Source organism: Melanerpes formicivorus, unplaced genomic scaffold, assembly GCF_026170545.1.
Source record: "Melanerpes formicivorus ecotype bairdi unplaced genomic scaffold, bMelFor1.0.p_v2 SCAF_177, whole genome shotgun sequence".
NCBI lineage: Eukaryota > Metazoa > Chordata > Aves > Piciformes > Picidae > Melanerpes > Melanerpes formicivorus.
Window position 1 is genome coordinate 474481 of NW_027142529.1, and position 15522 is coordinate 490002.

The 15522-nt window shown below is 58.2% G+C and overlaps 1 protein-coding gene across 1 annotated transcript in view; it reads right to left on the bottom strand.

Annotated features, from left to right (window-relative positions):
- Nucleotides 1-3371: 3371 nt before the first annotated feature.
- Nucleotides 3372-15522, bottom strand: part of LOC137457384 (zinc finger protein 135-like) — a gene marked incomplete at its 5' end in the record, with an annotated part of 102039 nt that continues 89888 nt past the window's right edge. Inside the window, one exon of the mRNA XM_068169284.1 lies at nt 3372-4094. Within this exon, the coding sequence (XP_068025385.1) occupies nt 3372-4094 (723 nt within the window). The remainder of the gene's footprint in view (nt 4095-15522) is intronic.

The window sequence follows — 15522 nt, forward strand, 5'->3', positions numbered from 1 at the left end:
GGCCTCTCTAGCTGCATGAGTAGTTGTCATAACTTCATGGGCCCGCAGGCCTCGGGCCTGTCCCTGGGGGGTAATCATTGTTGGGTCTGTATCCATTAGCCACTGCAGGCTGGAGCCGTGGAGCGGGTGATCTGCCCCAGTTACTTGAGCTAGTTGCCTTGCACAGTTGTCCTCCCATTCTTGTTTAAACACAATCATCCCTGCCCCATCAAAGATCAATCTACAGTTTTGCTTTATATCGAACGGGAGCAAGTCATCTCCTCCGAAAACCCCATCTGTGAGGGTGGAGACCATGGCAGAACTAAGCCCTTTCTCTGCAATTGCTTTAACAATCGCTTGCACATCCTAAGGGTTTATTGGCGTGTGGACCCTTTGTCCCCTGTCCGTCACCCAGACCGGGAACGCTAGGCGGCTGATGGGGCCCAATCAGCACATGCAATCTTTATTTTCCTCCAATCCGTGAGAGGAATTTTTCCCCCTCGTGGTCCCTCTTTATAGTGGATGGGGATACTTTGGCTTTTGACTCTGTCTACCCCCACCTCCTCCTCCTCTGAGTTTGAATCAGTTGCGAGCCACTCGGCCTGACTAGTGTCTGACCCAGAGTCAGAACTCGACTGTCCGGCTGCTTTTAGATTCCAGTACAATTTTGTTGGGCCCTGGCCCCGCCCACCTCCCTTGCGGACAGGCCGTTCCCTCCCTCTTGGCTCGCTCTGCCTTCTGCTCAGTGGGGGGTTTGCTCTGTAAAGGTATTTTTCCAAATAGTCGTTCTGATTGGCTTTCCACCCCTCGCTCACACTCCAGTCCCGCCCACTTCCCTCGCAGGCAGGCCGCTCCTCCCTGCTTGGCTCGCCCCCACCACCTTTCTCCTTCTCGTTCTCCTCCCCGTCCCATTTGTGTGCACTTATTGGTTGCAATCCCTCCTCCCTGTTCCCGCCGGTAGAATGCTCGCCCCGCCCTTCCCCTTTTCGTTTGGCACCATCTTGGGGTGCATATGGCAGAGGTCTAGCCCAGATGTCCTCAGACTCTGATTTCCCCGCGGCACCCCAGGCCTCCTCGGCTAACTCACCCCAGAAGGATTTGGCTTGATTCTGTCCCTCCACGAGCGGGTCAGGGTTCGGGGATTCCGGGGGTACATTGCCCTCCCGCAATTCCTCAGGCTCGGCAGAATTGCCATCGTCTGGGGGACGCGAAGTCCGCGTGGCTACCCCGACTCCCCACCTCAGGATGGCCGACAAACAGTCTCCTATCGCCCTCCAGATCCCCCTCTCCTGCCTGGCCCCCTGCAGAGCCCGCACGACTTTCCCCCATGACCTAAGATCCTTCCCACAGCCTGAGGACATCGTCTCCAGAGCTAGCGCTTCAGTGCATCTGCTCCATGTTTCTTGGTGGAGAATGTCCACGGGCTGGCTTATGACCCCAAGCTGCAACAGCCTAGCAACTGCAAGAATAAAATCTTCGGGTTCACAATCAATACCCCACTGCCTATGTAACTGCGACACGACCTTCACAAGGGCTTCCATCCTCCTTGTTGGTCCGGGAGCGTCCTCCCCGCCGGGCTGGTCCAGCCGCTCCGGCCGCCGTTCACCCGATTCCAGGCGAATTCCCGGGTTTCGGCACCACTTGTTGCCTGTCATAGGTGTGGCGACCTGGTTCAGGAACGGCCAGGCAGCCAACCCCAGACCACTCAGTCCATCAGCTCGCAGACACCAATGTGGTGGATGGCAAATGGCCTTTATTAGTGAACGACACTACACGATATAACTGAGGTTTACATCAATTCTGTCTGCTTGCACTGTAAACTAAACGCTATTGGCTATCAGGAGAGGGGCCCTATCTTCCCATACAACGCGAGATCTTCCGGCCACTGGAGCCTAACTACCTACAGTGGTGGAACCCACCTGTGTTTCTGGTGTGACAGGAGGATCCCCACACCTGGATGTGTTGGAAGCTGAGTACTGGGATGCAAGCCACAGTTTGCTTTCACTTGGAGGCATGGAAGGAGTCACTGGTCTCGATTGTCCTAGAGCTGGAAACACAGCCCCAGCATTTGCAGCATTTGGACGGGGTATGGACTGATCCAGACTGTGCTGGAACAGAATGGAGCTGCAGAGCACCTGCAGTGAGCAGTCCTCTGTGTACTGCAAAGCAACCTCCTGTGGAGTGAGAATGGACAGTGCCTGAGGCCTGCTGCTGATTGTTGCTGGGCATGGTGCAGATGGCACAGAATGAGGGCTTGGGAATACCAAAGGTTAATTTGCTTCCATTACTCCACACCATCCTGCCTCATGCCACCTTCACAGGGACAGTGCTGGCTGGAGCAAAGGACTACAGGGCTTGAAGTTCAGATTACAACATTAGACACTACCTGTTCTGGTTGCTGCTGTGGGGTTCTGGCTCTCAGGTGCTGGCTCTTTGCTGAGGGGGAGTGCTGTAGGGGTTGAACTCCTGGCTGTTGCTGCTCACTGCTGTGCTTCTTTCTGCAAGCAGCCTCAGGTCAGTGTGCATTATGGGTTCTCATTTGGATTCAACCCTTTTGATCTTATCTCAAGTCCTTATCCCAGCCCAGAGGGTTTTTTTGTTCCTGTGTGTGTCATTTTTCCCTCCCTTCTGTTTTGGGGGGGAACAGGCAGCTTAACCTCTTCTCAGCTCTTCAACCTGTTCCAGCCCCAGAGTGGAAAGCCAACAGAAGCTTTCTGAGTCCTTCCAAAGATCTCCATGAGCTTCCCCTTACACCCTCCAAAGATCCCAAAAGTCAGTCCTAGGACCATCCAAATCCCAAACACCTAAGATCACGTGAAAGGCCCTGAAGAATGCCTCTGAGATGCCCCTCAAGACTCCTCTGAGAGCCTCACCGTTCCCTCCCTGAACTGGGCACACAGCTCCACCCCATCCCTTGGCAGCAAATGGCCCCAAAATTCAGGCATTGAGGCAGGGATATCTGAAATAAAAGCAAACAGACAGGATTTGGGTAACTTTTGGGTTTTATTGAGACAATTGGTCAACAGACGGAGGATTTCTTACCCCAGGGAGACACAAAGCATTGGGGAAGAACCAGACAGACCCTGGCAAAGCCCTGCCCAGCTCCACTGGGAGCTCCAGCTGTGTCGACTCAGCACTGTAATTGTTCTCATTAGCAATAATTGGTGTTCAGAAGGGCAGGAGGTGTTTGTTGCTGCTGGTGTCCCCAGTCCCTGAGAACTGCAAAAAGAAAAAGGGATGATTTTGGTGCTGGAAAGGCCCTCTCAGAAAGGTCATGATTATCCCACAGATTTTAGGTGGAGTTATGCCTCCCCTCCAGTGCAGGCTGCTCTCTGGTGTGGATGTAGCGGTGCTTCTTGAAGCGCCCCATCCGGGTGAAGCTCTTACCGCAATCAGCACGTGACAGCCTTCTCACCAGTGTGGGTGCGGCGGTGGCGACTGAGAGCGTGCCTCTGTCTGAAGCTCTTGCCACAGTCATCACAGGTGTAAGGCTTCTCACCGGTGTGAGTGCGGTGGTGCTCAATGAGAGTGCGCTTATGTCTGAAGGCCTGGCCACACTGAGCATAGCTGAAAGACTTTTCGCCAGCGTGCACACGACGGTGCTCTGTGAGGTTCCCCATCTGGGTGAAGCTCTTGCCGCAGTCGGCACAGCTGTAAAGCTTCTCACCACTGTGGATGAGTTGGTGCTGGATGAATGCAGCGCTCGTGGTGAAGCTCTTGCCGCACTCAGCACAGGGGAACAGATGCTCTCCAGTGTGGATGCGGCGATGGATGGTGAGAGTGGAGCTGTGTTTGAAGCTCTTGCCGCAGTCCCTGCAGCTGAAGGCCTTCTCACTGCTGTGGGTGAGGTGGTGTTGCCTAAGAGTAAAGATCTGCCTGAACCGCTTGCCACAGCTGTCACAAGAGAAGGGCTTCTCTCCAGTGTGGGTGAGGTAGTGCTGGGTGAGATGACAGCGCTGGGTGAAGCTCTGTCCGCAGTCAGCACAGGTGAACGGTTTCTCTCCAGTGTGGGTGCGGCGGTGCTGGGTGAGATGACCGCTCTGGGTGAAGCTCTGGCCGCAGTCAGCACATATGAAAGGTTTCTCTCCAGTGTGGGTGCGGCGGTGCTGGATGAGCTTTGAGTTCCAGCGGAACCTCTTGCCACAGTCACCACAAACGAAGGGCCGGGAGCCAGGTTGTGGGCAGAGGTGCTTCACTAGCTCTGACCTACCTGGGAAGCTCTGCCCACACTCAGGGCACTGAATCAGCTCTTTGGGTGACACTGAGGGACCTGCTCTGGCTTCAGCCTCCTCCATACATTCCTCCCCCTCATCCTGCTCACCTTCATCATCATTATCCTCCTCTTCATAGTTATCATTCTCAACATCATCCTCCATCTTCTCCTCTTTTTCCTCCCCATCTTCCTCTACCTTGGCACTGCACATTGGCTTCTCCAACTTGATCTCTGGGTGCTGCTTCTCCTCCCAGCTCTTGTCTGGGTCCTTCTGTGAGGCCATACTGTGGCAGGAAGGGGTCACAGCTCTGCAATAGGGAAGATGGAAGCACCTGAGCCCAGGACCTCAAACTCTCAGATCCTGCCTGGGTCATGACACTCCCTGACTCCCAACACCCAGCTAGAGGAGAGAATGCAGAGGGGACCTCAAACCTTCAGTTTCTGCCACAGTGTGGGCACAGACCTCTAATACCTGTGCTGAGACCCCAGGTTCCTGTGATCAGTGCCCTGAGGTACCCTGGGACTTACACATGGTCTTGTCCTACTCTGCTCGAGCCTGGTGGCATTGGCAGGGGGGTTCCTGGACCAGCCCTGTCCTTTGATCTCCCCTGGCTCAGACAATGGAGGCAGCAGCACTGAACAAGGAACACCAAACCACCTCCAACCTTCTCCCACCACCTTCCAAATCCCAACCCCCAAGCATTACCTCCTGCTCACAACTCACCCCAGCAGCCTGGAGCATTCCTCAACTCCCACAACACCTGATGTGCCTCAAGCTCCTGGAGACGTGAATTATGCTGGACAGGAGGAGGTGGAGGAGGTTGGGAGCTGCCCTGGGGGCTGGGGCCCTGCTGTTGACCCACTCTGGGTTTCTTACCTGTTAGGCTGCTCCAAGGGACAGATCTGCAAACTCTGCTCTTCCCCAGCACACAGGGGCAGGGATGATGGAGAGAGGACTCAGCCCCTGACAGAGAGAAGTAAAGGGCTCAGAGAAGAGCACTGATCTGCAAGGGATGACTCAGCACTGCCCAGGACCAGGCAGCACAGCTCAGCCTTGCTGGGGGCAGCTCCCAAGCCCAGCAGCACAGGCACAGCACACTCCCAGGGCGGATCAAGATGGGAGACCTAAGCAAGGTTGAGGCCGGATGTGAGGAGGAGGTTCTTCACCATGAGAGTGGTGAAGCCCTGGAATGAGTTGTCCAGGGAGGTGGTTGAGGCCGCATCCCTGGAGGTGTTTAAGCCCAGGCTGGGTGAGGCTCTGGCCAGCCTGATCTAGTGTGGGGTGTCCCTGCCCATGGCAGGGGGTTGGAACTAGATGATCCTTGTGGTCCCTTCCAAGCCTGACTGATACTATGATACTATGAGACTAAGTGCAGGCTCAGCTCCCAAGCCCAGCACACAGCTGCAGGCCAGCACCACAACACAGCTGCCTCTACACAGCCTCTCCCAGGCCTTGCCTAAAGCTTCCCCTCACTGCCTGCCCAGGGCTCTGCTGCCTGCAGCTGCATTTGACAGCAGATCTTGCTCTGGCCACAGCTCTCCTCCCTGGCCCTGCCCCTACCACACCCACTCTGTGCTCACCTCTGCCCTGCACACACCTCTCTGCTGCCCACTCCCCAACAGAAGATCACAGCAGCCCTCAGGACACACAAAGGGAGCTTCATGCTTTCAGGAGGTGCATCAAAGGGGGAAGGGACTTGGGCAGCTTCTTGCTAAACCTCTTCAGCCCTCACTGGGATGCTGGAGGAGTCTCTGGTTCCTGCCCAAACCTCACATCTCCAGCACCCTTCACACACCTGCAGTCCAAAGAGACTCAGTGGAAAGAGTTTTGCTTCCTTCTGTCCCTGACCATTTCTCTCAGCTTGCTCTTTGCAGTTCCCTGGAGCTGCCACTCCACATCCCCAAGAGAAAAATGAGGTTGGATGGGAGGGCACAGTGCCCATGGGCTGCTGTTCATCTCCCAGCTGACACAGGCAGAGCTGCAGCACAATTCACTCCTTTCACCTCCTCAAATGCTGCCAGATTCTGCCATTCCCTGCACACACATTTGCCACCTGGGCCCTGCATCCTATCCCCTTTTTGGGGGGACAAGGCCTAATTCCTGCCTGAGCATTCTCAGGCCCTTCCCTCATTCCCACCACATCCATGGCCCTGCTGCCTTGGCTGTCCCATGGCCCTGTGTCCCCCACCTCCACTGCCACTGCAGCTGGAAGGGTGGAGTGGGAAATGCTGTGGCTGAGGAAGCATCTAAGGAACTGGGCTGGAAGCAGCAGCACAAGAATGGAAGGGGCCTGAGACTAAAGGCTGGGATCAGCTGGAGGCCTGAAAGAACAGCACCAAGCCAAGGGGGGGTTACAGATGAGGGCTGGGGAGGGACCCTGCAGCCACCTCAGGCAGCAACTGATGAGAGCAAGGGGGACAGAGAGGGAGTGAGACCTCAGGTGATTCCTGCCATGGGGGATGGCTGGGCTGTGTGGCTAGGAGCCCTGAGTGCCTGCTTGGGCTGTGCTGCATGTCAGGAGGGGACAGGGGGCTGTCCTGAGCCAGGCAGGGTTTGGGGCTTTGAGCTTCTGGGGTCAGCTGTTGCCAGCACCATTGTAGGCCAGAGCCAGGCAGAGCCACACAGCTGCTGAACTAAGCCCTCCCACCCCCTGCAGCCTTCACCCTCCATCTCTCCATCCATTGCTCCATCTCCACTCACTTGCTGCCCTCTCAGAGTCCCCAGGGTCCCACAGCATCACCAGGGCTGATCTACACAGCAAACAGGGCCCAACAGAAGCCTCTGGATGAGAGCATGGAGGAGAATCCCTGTGGTGGGTGGAAGGCACTGGGATGTCTTACACCAGAGAGTAGAGACCTCCAGAAGGGACAGCAGAGTCCAGAGGGACACCACAAAGTGTCATCTAGCTTAGTTCATTCCCACAAGGCCTGCACCCACTCTCTACAAAGGAACAGCACAGGATCTCCAACCTCCTGTGCCCTTCCTCTCTGCTCCCAGCAACATCTTCTGGGATCTCTCTCTGCAGAGGAGCTTTGAGGCCTTGGCAATGCTGCCAACTGCAGCCTGCAGCAGCCTGGCTCACCTGGGAGCTGCCTACCAGAATCTGTAACTGCAGCTCTTGGGTATGGGGAGAGGAGGGGCAGAGAGGCATGAGGGAGGGGGAAGGCATTTGGGGCCTGGGGTTCTGGCCTGCTTTGGTGGAGCTCTGGAGGAAGCTTTGGCCTAGGGAGGTTGCTTGGGTCCCGTGGCCCAGGCACACTATGGATTGTTGTGGATTGGATGCTTTGCACTGTAGGATGCAGCTCTGAACAGCACAGCCATGGAAACTGCCCAATTCTATCCAACCCTCTGGCCACAGCTTGGCATCAACTCCTTTCACAAGGCTCAAAGAGAGACTCTCTGCCTCCTGAAACCTAAGACAATGCCCTGCAGAACAAGGTGGAGGAGCTCAAGGGGACAAGCTGCAGAAGGGGCCCAGGGCAACCTCCTGAGCTTCAACAAGAGCATGGGCAGGGTCCTGCCTCTGGCCTGGCACAATCCTCACAATCAGGACAGGCTGGGGGAGGAGGGGATAGGAAGCAGCCCTGCAGAAAACCACTGGGGGGTGCTGCTGGACAAGAAGCTGGACAGGAACAGACAGGGGGAGCCTGCAGCCCACAAGGCCAAGGGCAGCCTGGGCTGCACCAAAAGCAGCAGGGCCACAGATGGACAGAGGCCATCCTGGCACTTGGCTCTGCTCTGCTGAGACTTCACCTGCAGCACTGCAGCCAGCTCTGGAGCCCTCAACACAGGAAGGACATGGACCTGATGGAGAGGGCCTAGAGGAGGGACACAAAAATGATCAGGGGCTTGGAGCAGCTCTGCTACCAGGACAGGCTGAGGGAGCTGGGGGTGATCAGCCTGGAGAGGAGAAGACTCTGTGGAGACCTAAGAGTGACCTCCTGGTACCTGAAGGGAACTACAAGAAGGCTGCAGAGGGACTCTTTGAAGCCATTGCCTCTGGTCCTGTCCCTGCAGGCTTTGCAAACTAGAGCAGAGCAGATTGAGATTGGAGGTGAGGAACAAGTTCTGCACCAGGAGCCTGCTGGAACACTGCAACAGGTTGCCCAGGGAGGGGCTTGAGGTCCCAGCCCTGCAGAGGTTCAAGATTTGGCTGGACAGGGCTCTGGGCAACCTGAGCTAGTGCAGGATGTCCCTGATGACTGCAGAGGGGCTTGGACTGCAGCACCTTTGCAGCTCCCTGACAACCCAAACCACTCCAGGATTCTAGGAGTCTACGTGCAGCCTCCAGGGAGAGCAGGAAAAAGATGAGGCAGAGGAGGACAAGGAAGAGGACAAGGAGGAGGAGAACCAAAATCCCTTCCTAACTCCTCCAAACTCTGCCAAATTCCTGGAAAGCTCTTCCAGCTCTGCAGAGTTCATTCTGAAGAGAGCTGAGGGAGTTGCTAGGCTCAGGGGTGTCTTGCACACTCTGCACAAATGCTCCAGAAGCTTTCCAAGTGCCCTCAAAACCAGCAGCACAGCTCTGCTGCCACACAATGCCAGGCTGCAAGGGACCCCAAGGCTCAGCTGCTCCAACCTTGCCAGCTGACACTGCACTGGAAAGGAGCTGGCCCAGCCCCCTGCCAAGCTGAGCCTTCCAACTCTGCCCTGCAGGGCAATCCACCACTGCCCTGGGGAGAGGATTCCAATGGCTGACTGGCAGGGAAAAGCTTTTGCCTCTGCAGGGCACTGTGCCACTTCAGCTCAACTCTTGCAGCAGCTCTTTGAGATCTGCCTTTGGAGCACCACAAACTCTGAAGCACTGCAGTGCAAAGCAGCTCAGCTTCAACTTCCAACTGCCTGAACTCTCTCATTTTCAATTCAAGACAGGGGCCAAGCTCACACCCAGCCCCCCAGCTCAAGAACCAGCAACTAAGGTCAGAGTCAGCTCCCAAGCACAAGAATCCAGATCAGAAATGCAGAGCCAGCCCCCAGGCTCAGAGCCAGCTCCTAAGTTCACATCCAGGCCCCAAGCCCAGCACCAGCAGCTAAGATCAGAACCATTTCCCAAGCTCAGAGCCAGCCCCCGAGCTCAAGAACCAGCAATTAAGGTCAGAACACTTCCCAAGCTGAGAGCCACCTCCAGAGCTCACACCCAGGCCCCAAGCTCACAAGCCAGCAAATAAGGTCAGAACCACATTCCAAGCTCAAGAGCCAGCCACTAAGGTCCAGGACCTAGATCAAAAGTGCAGACTCAGCTCCCAAGCCAGCAACTAAGGTCAGAATCACTTCCCAAGCTCAAGAACCAGCCCCTGACCTCACAGACAGGCCCTGAGGTCAAGAACCAGACCCCAAGCCCAGAGTGCGCAACTAAGCTCAAAACCCCTTTCCAAGCTCACATCCAGACCCCAAGCTCAAGAGCCAGAAAATAAAATCAGAACCACTTCCAAGCTCAGAGCCAGCCCCCAATTTCAAGAGCCAGCCCCTAAGCTCCAGAACCAGCAACTAAGGTCAGAACCGCTTCCTAAGCTCAAGAACCAGCACCCAAGCTTCAGAACCTAGATCAAAAGTGCAGACTCAGCTCCCAAGCTCAAGAATCAGCAACTAAGATCACAACCACTTCCCAAGCTCACACCCAGCCCCCAAGCTCAAGAAACAGCTCCCAAGCCAGCACCTAAGGTCAAAACCCTTTCCAAGCTCAGGAATCAGCCCCCAGGCTCCAGTACCAGCAACAAAGGTCAGAGCCAAGCTCCAGAGCCAGCCCCCACAAGCTCAAGAGCCAGCCAGTAAGGTCAGAACCACTTTCCAAGCTCAGAGACGGCCCCTAAGCTCATAACCAGCCCCCAAGCTCAAGAACCAGCCCCTGACCTCAGAGACAGGCCCTGAGGTAAAGAACCACACCCCAAGCCCACAGCCAGCAACTAAGGTCAGAACTGCTTTCCAAGCTCACACCCAGACCCCAAGCTCAGAAGCAGATCCCGAGCTCCAGAACAGGCAACTAAGGTCAGAACGCTTCCTGAGCTCACACCCACCCCCTGAACTCAAGAGCCAGTAACTAAGGTCAGAACCTCTTCCCAAGCACAAGAATCAGCCCCCAAGCTCAGAGCCAACAACTAAAGACTACACAGGAATCCACCACTGCCCTGGGGAGATGATTCCAATGGCTGACTGGCAGGGAAGAGCTTTTGCCTCTGCAGGGCACTGTGCCACTTCAGCTCAACTCTTGCAGCAGCTCTTTGAGATCTGCCTTTGGAGCACCACAAACTCTGAAGCACTGCAGTGCAAAGCAGCTCAGCTTCAACTTCCAACTGCCTGAACTCTCTCATTTTAAATTCAAGGCAGGGGCCAAGCTCACACCCAGCCCCCAAGCTCAGACGCAGCCCCCAAGCTCAGACACCACCTCCAAACTGAGATGAGAAGCACTTCCCAAGCTCAGAACCAGTCCCCAAGCTCCAGAACCCATATCAGAAGTGCAGTACCAGATCCAAAGCTCAGATGCAGCTCCCAAGCACAAGCAGCAGTTCAAAAGTGCAGACCCAGCCCTCAGGCTCAGACCCAGATCAAAATCCAGACCCAGAACCCAACCTCTCACATTTTAAGTTCAAGGCAGGTGAAGAGCTCACACTCAGCTCCTATGCTCACCACCTGCTCCCATGCTCAGAACAGCTTCCCCAGCTCACAGCCAGCCCCCAAGCTCAAGAACGAGATCAAAAGTGAGACCCAGCTCCCAAGCTCACACTCAGCCAAGCTGAGCCAGCCCCCAAGATCAAAAACCAGCAACGAAGGTCAGAATCACCTCCCAAGCTCAAGGACCACCTCTTGAGCCCACAGCCTGCCCCTAAGATCCAGAACCAAGATCAGAAGTGCAGACCCAGCTCCTAAGCTCAGAGCCAGCTCCCAAGCCCAAGAACCAGCTGCAAGCTCAGATCCAGTCCCCAAGCTCAAGAATCAGCAGCTAAGGTCAAAAGCAGATCCCAAGCTCAAATTCAAGGGCTCAGAGAATCCTTGGAAAAAAAACCACACCTCCTAACAGGGGGAGTCAGCAGCACAAGGAACCCCACCGAGCCCCAACCCCACCCGGGGCCCCGCAACCGCACAGACCCCTCCCAGAACAGCACAGACGACGCTCACCGACCCTGCACACCTCTGCCCTACCCCACAGCCCCCCCCGACCACCCCCGACACCGCAGACCCCCACAGCCGCACAGAGCTCCCCACAATCACAGCGACACCCCCCACCGCACAGACCCCAAGCACCAAGCTTGCTGAGCTCCCCCGGACCTCACAGACCCACCCCCACCCCGTACCCCACCGATCTCCCCTGGATCCCATGGACCCCCCCACACATATCCGCAGAAGCCCCCAGCCAAACCCCACCGATTCCCCCTAGATCCCCGCAGAGGCTCCCCCCCCGCCCCAGCCCCACCGAGCCCTACCCCACAAACCCCTCCCCAACCCAAGCGACCCTCCCGACCCCTCGCAGCCCCACAGAGAGCATTCCCTGATCCCCACCCCACCACCCCCAACTCAGCCCCAGAGACTCCCTCACCCCACCTGGACGCCGGAACAAGAGCGAAGCAGAGCAGGAGAAGGAGGAAGAGCTCAGCGCACAGGGAGCCGCCGGCCCCGGCAGGCTGCTGGCGAGCAGAGAGCGCTGCGAGGGAGACCCCGGCCCGGCCCCTCCGGCTGCTGCGGCCACGTGGGACGGGGAGCGGAAGCAGGGAGCAGTCTGGAACGGAAGCCCCGCCCACGGCCGGGCAGCCGCAGCCAATGAGAGGCGGCGGGAGCGCGGCAGCTCCTCCCCCTGGGCGCTGCCGAGGCCCAGCCAGGAGCTGCCCCTGCCGGCCGCGGCCGCCATTGTTGCTGCCCCGTGGGGAGCGGCAGCGGGGCCGGAGCGCGGGAGAAGTGCCGGAGGTGCTGGCGGGCGAGCGGCAGCTGCCGGCTGGTGAGCTGCGGCGGGGCGGGAGGGGCTGAGGGGGCCGGGGAGCGCTGAGGGCGGCGGCAGCGCAGCGGGGAAGGCTCTGGCTGCGTGGGGCTGCCGGGGGCGTGTGTGGAGTTGGGGGTCGGGAGGGGCGCGGGGGGCAGGGGGCTCCGTGGGGCTGGGGCAGGCTCGGGGAGGGTGAGGAATTGTTCTGTTTGGCTTTGGCCAGGGGCAGGGGGGTGCCGGCGGGGCTGGGGGCCGCGGGGTTGGCTCCTGAAGCTCTTGGCTGTTTGCAGTCTGTGCTGTGCAGGATGTGCATTGGGACAGCAATGGGGGGGGGCGGTGAGGTGTCAGAGAGCGGCCGGGAGGGACGGGGTCCAGAGTGCAACTCTCATCCCAGCCCTGCTGCCCGCACTCAGCACCAGGCGGGGCTGGCACTGGGGGTGGAGCACAGCCCTGGGAGGAGAGGCTGAGGGAGCTCTGGGGTTGCTGAGCCTGGAGAAGAGGAGGCTCAGGGCAGACCTCATTGCTGTCTGCAACTCCCTGAAGGGAGGCTGGAGCCAGGTGGGGGTTGGGCTCTTCTCCCAGGCCAGCAGCACCAGAACAAGAGGACACAGTCTCAAGCTGTGCCAGGGGAGGTTTAGGCTGGATGTTAGGAAGAAGTTCTTCATAGAGAGAGAGATTGGCCATGGGAATGTGCTGCCCAGGGAGGTGGTGGAGTCTCCATCCCTGGAGGTGCTTAGGAAGAGCCTGGATGAGGCACTTGGTGCCATGGTTGAGTTGATCAGATGGTGCTGGGTGAGAGGTTGGACTTGATGATCTCAAAGGGCTCTTCCAACCTGGTTAATCCTCTCCCCCCTCCTCTCCCCCCTCCTCTCCCCCCTCCTCTCCCCCCTCCTCTCCCCCCTCCTCTCCCCCCTCCTCTCCCCCCTCCTCTCCCCCCTCCTCTCCCCCCTCCTCTCCCCCCTCCTCTCCCCCCTCCTCTCCCCCCTCCTCTCCCCCCTCCTCTCCCCCCTCCTCTCCCCCCTCCTCTCCCCCCTCCTCTCCCCCCTCCTCTCCCCCCTCCTCTCCCCCCTCCTCTCCCCCCTCCTCTCCCCCCTCCTCTCCCCCCTCCTCTCCCCCCTCCTCTCCCCCCTCCTCTCCCCCCTCCTCTCCCCCCTCCTCTCCCCCCTCCTCTCCCCCCTCCTCTCCCCCCTCCTCTCCCCCCTCCTCTCCCCCCTCCTCTCCCCCCTCCTCTCCCCCCTCCTCTCCCCCCTCCTCTCCCCCCTCCTCTCCCCCCTCCTCTCCCCCCTCCTCTCCCCCCTCCTCTCCCCCCTCCTCTCCCCCCTCCTCTCCCCCCTCCTCTCCCCCCTCCTCTCCCCCCTCCTCTCCCCCCTCCTCTCCCCCCTCCTCTCCCCCCTCCTCTCCCCCCTCCTCTCCCCCCTCCTCTCCCCCCTCCTCTCCCCCCTCCTCTCCCCCCTCCTACCAGGAGAGCCAACAGCTGCCACCTGCCCCAGGGAGAGATGAGGGAGCAGAGGGGAGGAGCTGGCTCTGCATTCTGCTTCCAGGGCAGCTGCAGGGATTATGGCATGGCACAACAATTCACCATGGCCTCTGCCCACCCTCTGGCCACTGCCCAGCCCCTTGCTGCTCTCTGCCACTGCTGGAGGAATCTTCTCTATGGTCCTCAGCCCACAGCAAAATACTATTGACCAAAGGAGCTCCTCAGCTCTGGCACAGTGCCAGGGTCAGGGCATGGCTGACCTGCACCTGAAAGGTCTTCTCCAGCCACAGGCACTCTCTGATTCTTACTCCTTTAGGCTGGCAAGGGCCAGGCCTGGAAAAACATCCAGCTGGCTGTCAAGAAGGTGGTGCCAGGCTCTCTGGAATGGTGTCCTGGGACAGGACAAGGGGCAATGGATGCAGGCTGGGACACAGCAAGCTCCACCTCACCATGAGGAGAAACTTCTTGGCTGGAAGGGTGCTGGAGCCCTGCAGCAGGCTGCCCAGAGAGGCCCTGCAGTGCCCCTTGCCGGAGAGCTTCCAGAGCCAGCCGGATGCGTTCCTGTGGGACCTGCCCCAGGGGATCCTGCTCTGGCAGGGGGATTGAACCTCCTCTCCAGAGCTCCTTTCCAGCCCCTACCATCCCAGCAGTCTATGATGCAATGACCCCAAGCTGTCTGACACCAAGCTGTGTGGTGCAGCAGACAGGCTGGAGGGAAGGGATCCATCCAGAGGGACCTGGACAGGCTGGAGAGGTGGGCACAAGCCAACCTCAGGAGGTTCAACAAGAGCAAGGGCAGGGTCCTGCAGCTGGGTCGAGGCAATCCCAGGCACAAATCCAGGCTGGGCAGGGACTGGCTGGAAAGCAGCCCTGAGGAGAGAGACTTGGGGGTGCTGGGGGAGGAGAAGCTCACCAGGAGCTCTCAGTGTGCACTTGCAGCCTGCAAAGCCAATCAGATCCTGGGCTGCATCAGGAGAAGTGTGGCCAGCAGGGCAAGGGAGGTGATCCTCCCCCTCTGCTCGGCTCTGGGGAGACCCCACCTGGAGTACTGCCTCCAGTTCTGGAGCCCCTATGACAAGAGGGATGTGGAGGTGCTGGAAGGTGTCCAGAGAAGGGCCATGAGGATGAGCAGAGGGCTGGAGCTGCTCTGCTGTGAGGACAGACTGAAGGAGTTGGGGCTGTTCAGTCTGGAGAAGAGAAGGCTCCCAGGTGACCTCATTGTGGCCTTCCAGTATCTGAAGGGGGCTGCAGGAAGGCTGGGGAGGGACTGCTCAGGATCTCAGGGAGTGATAGGACTAGGGGGAATGGAATGAACCTGGAGGTGGGGAGATTCAGGCTGGAGGTGAGGAGGAAGTTCTTCCCCATGAGAGTGGTGAAGCCCTGGAATGGGTTGTCCAGGGAGGTGGTTGGGGCCCTGTCCCTGGAGGTGTTTAAGCCCAGGCTGGATGAGGCTGTGGCCAGGCTGATCTAGTGTGGGGTGTCCCTGCCCATGGCAGGGGGGCTGGAACTAGATGATCCTTGTGGTCCCTCCCAACCCTGACTGATACTATGATGCTATGATGCTATGACCACAGCCATGGGCTGGACCTAGTCAGTGCTGAGCAGCAGATATTTGTCTCCCTCCCCTCCCTGCCAAGGCAAAGCACAGAGCTCCCAGAACCGATTCTATGGTTGCTCATGGAAACATTTGAAACCCAGGGTGGCTATAACTCAGCTGGAGTTTTAATGCTCACCTTAGTGTTTGTTAGGTGTGTTCTTGTTGGTTTGGGTTTTTTTCCCCTGGTCTGTATTTTCTAAGCCTTTCAATGTTCACCAGACAAACCCTGATGGTGGTGGCACTTCAGGTGATTTCTGACTGCATCTTCTGCCACATCAACAGCAAGCAATGAAAGAGTGAGCAAGGTGCAGACAACATGAAGTGGGAGTGTTGATCTGCTGCAGGG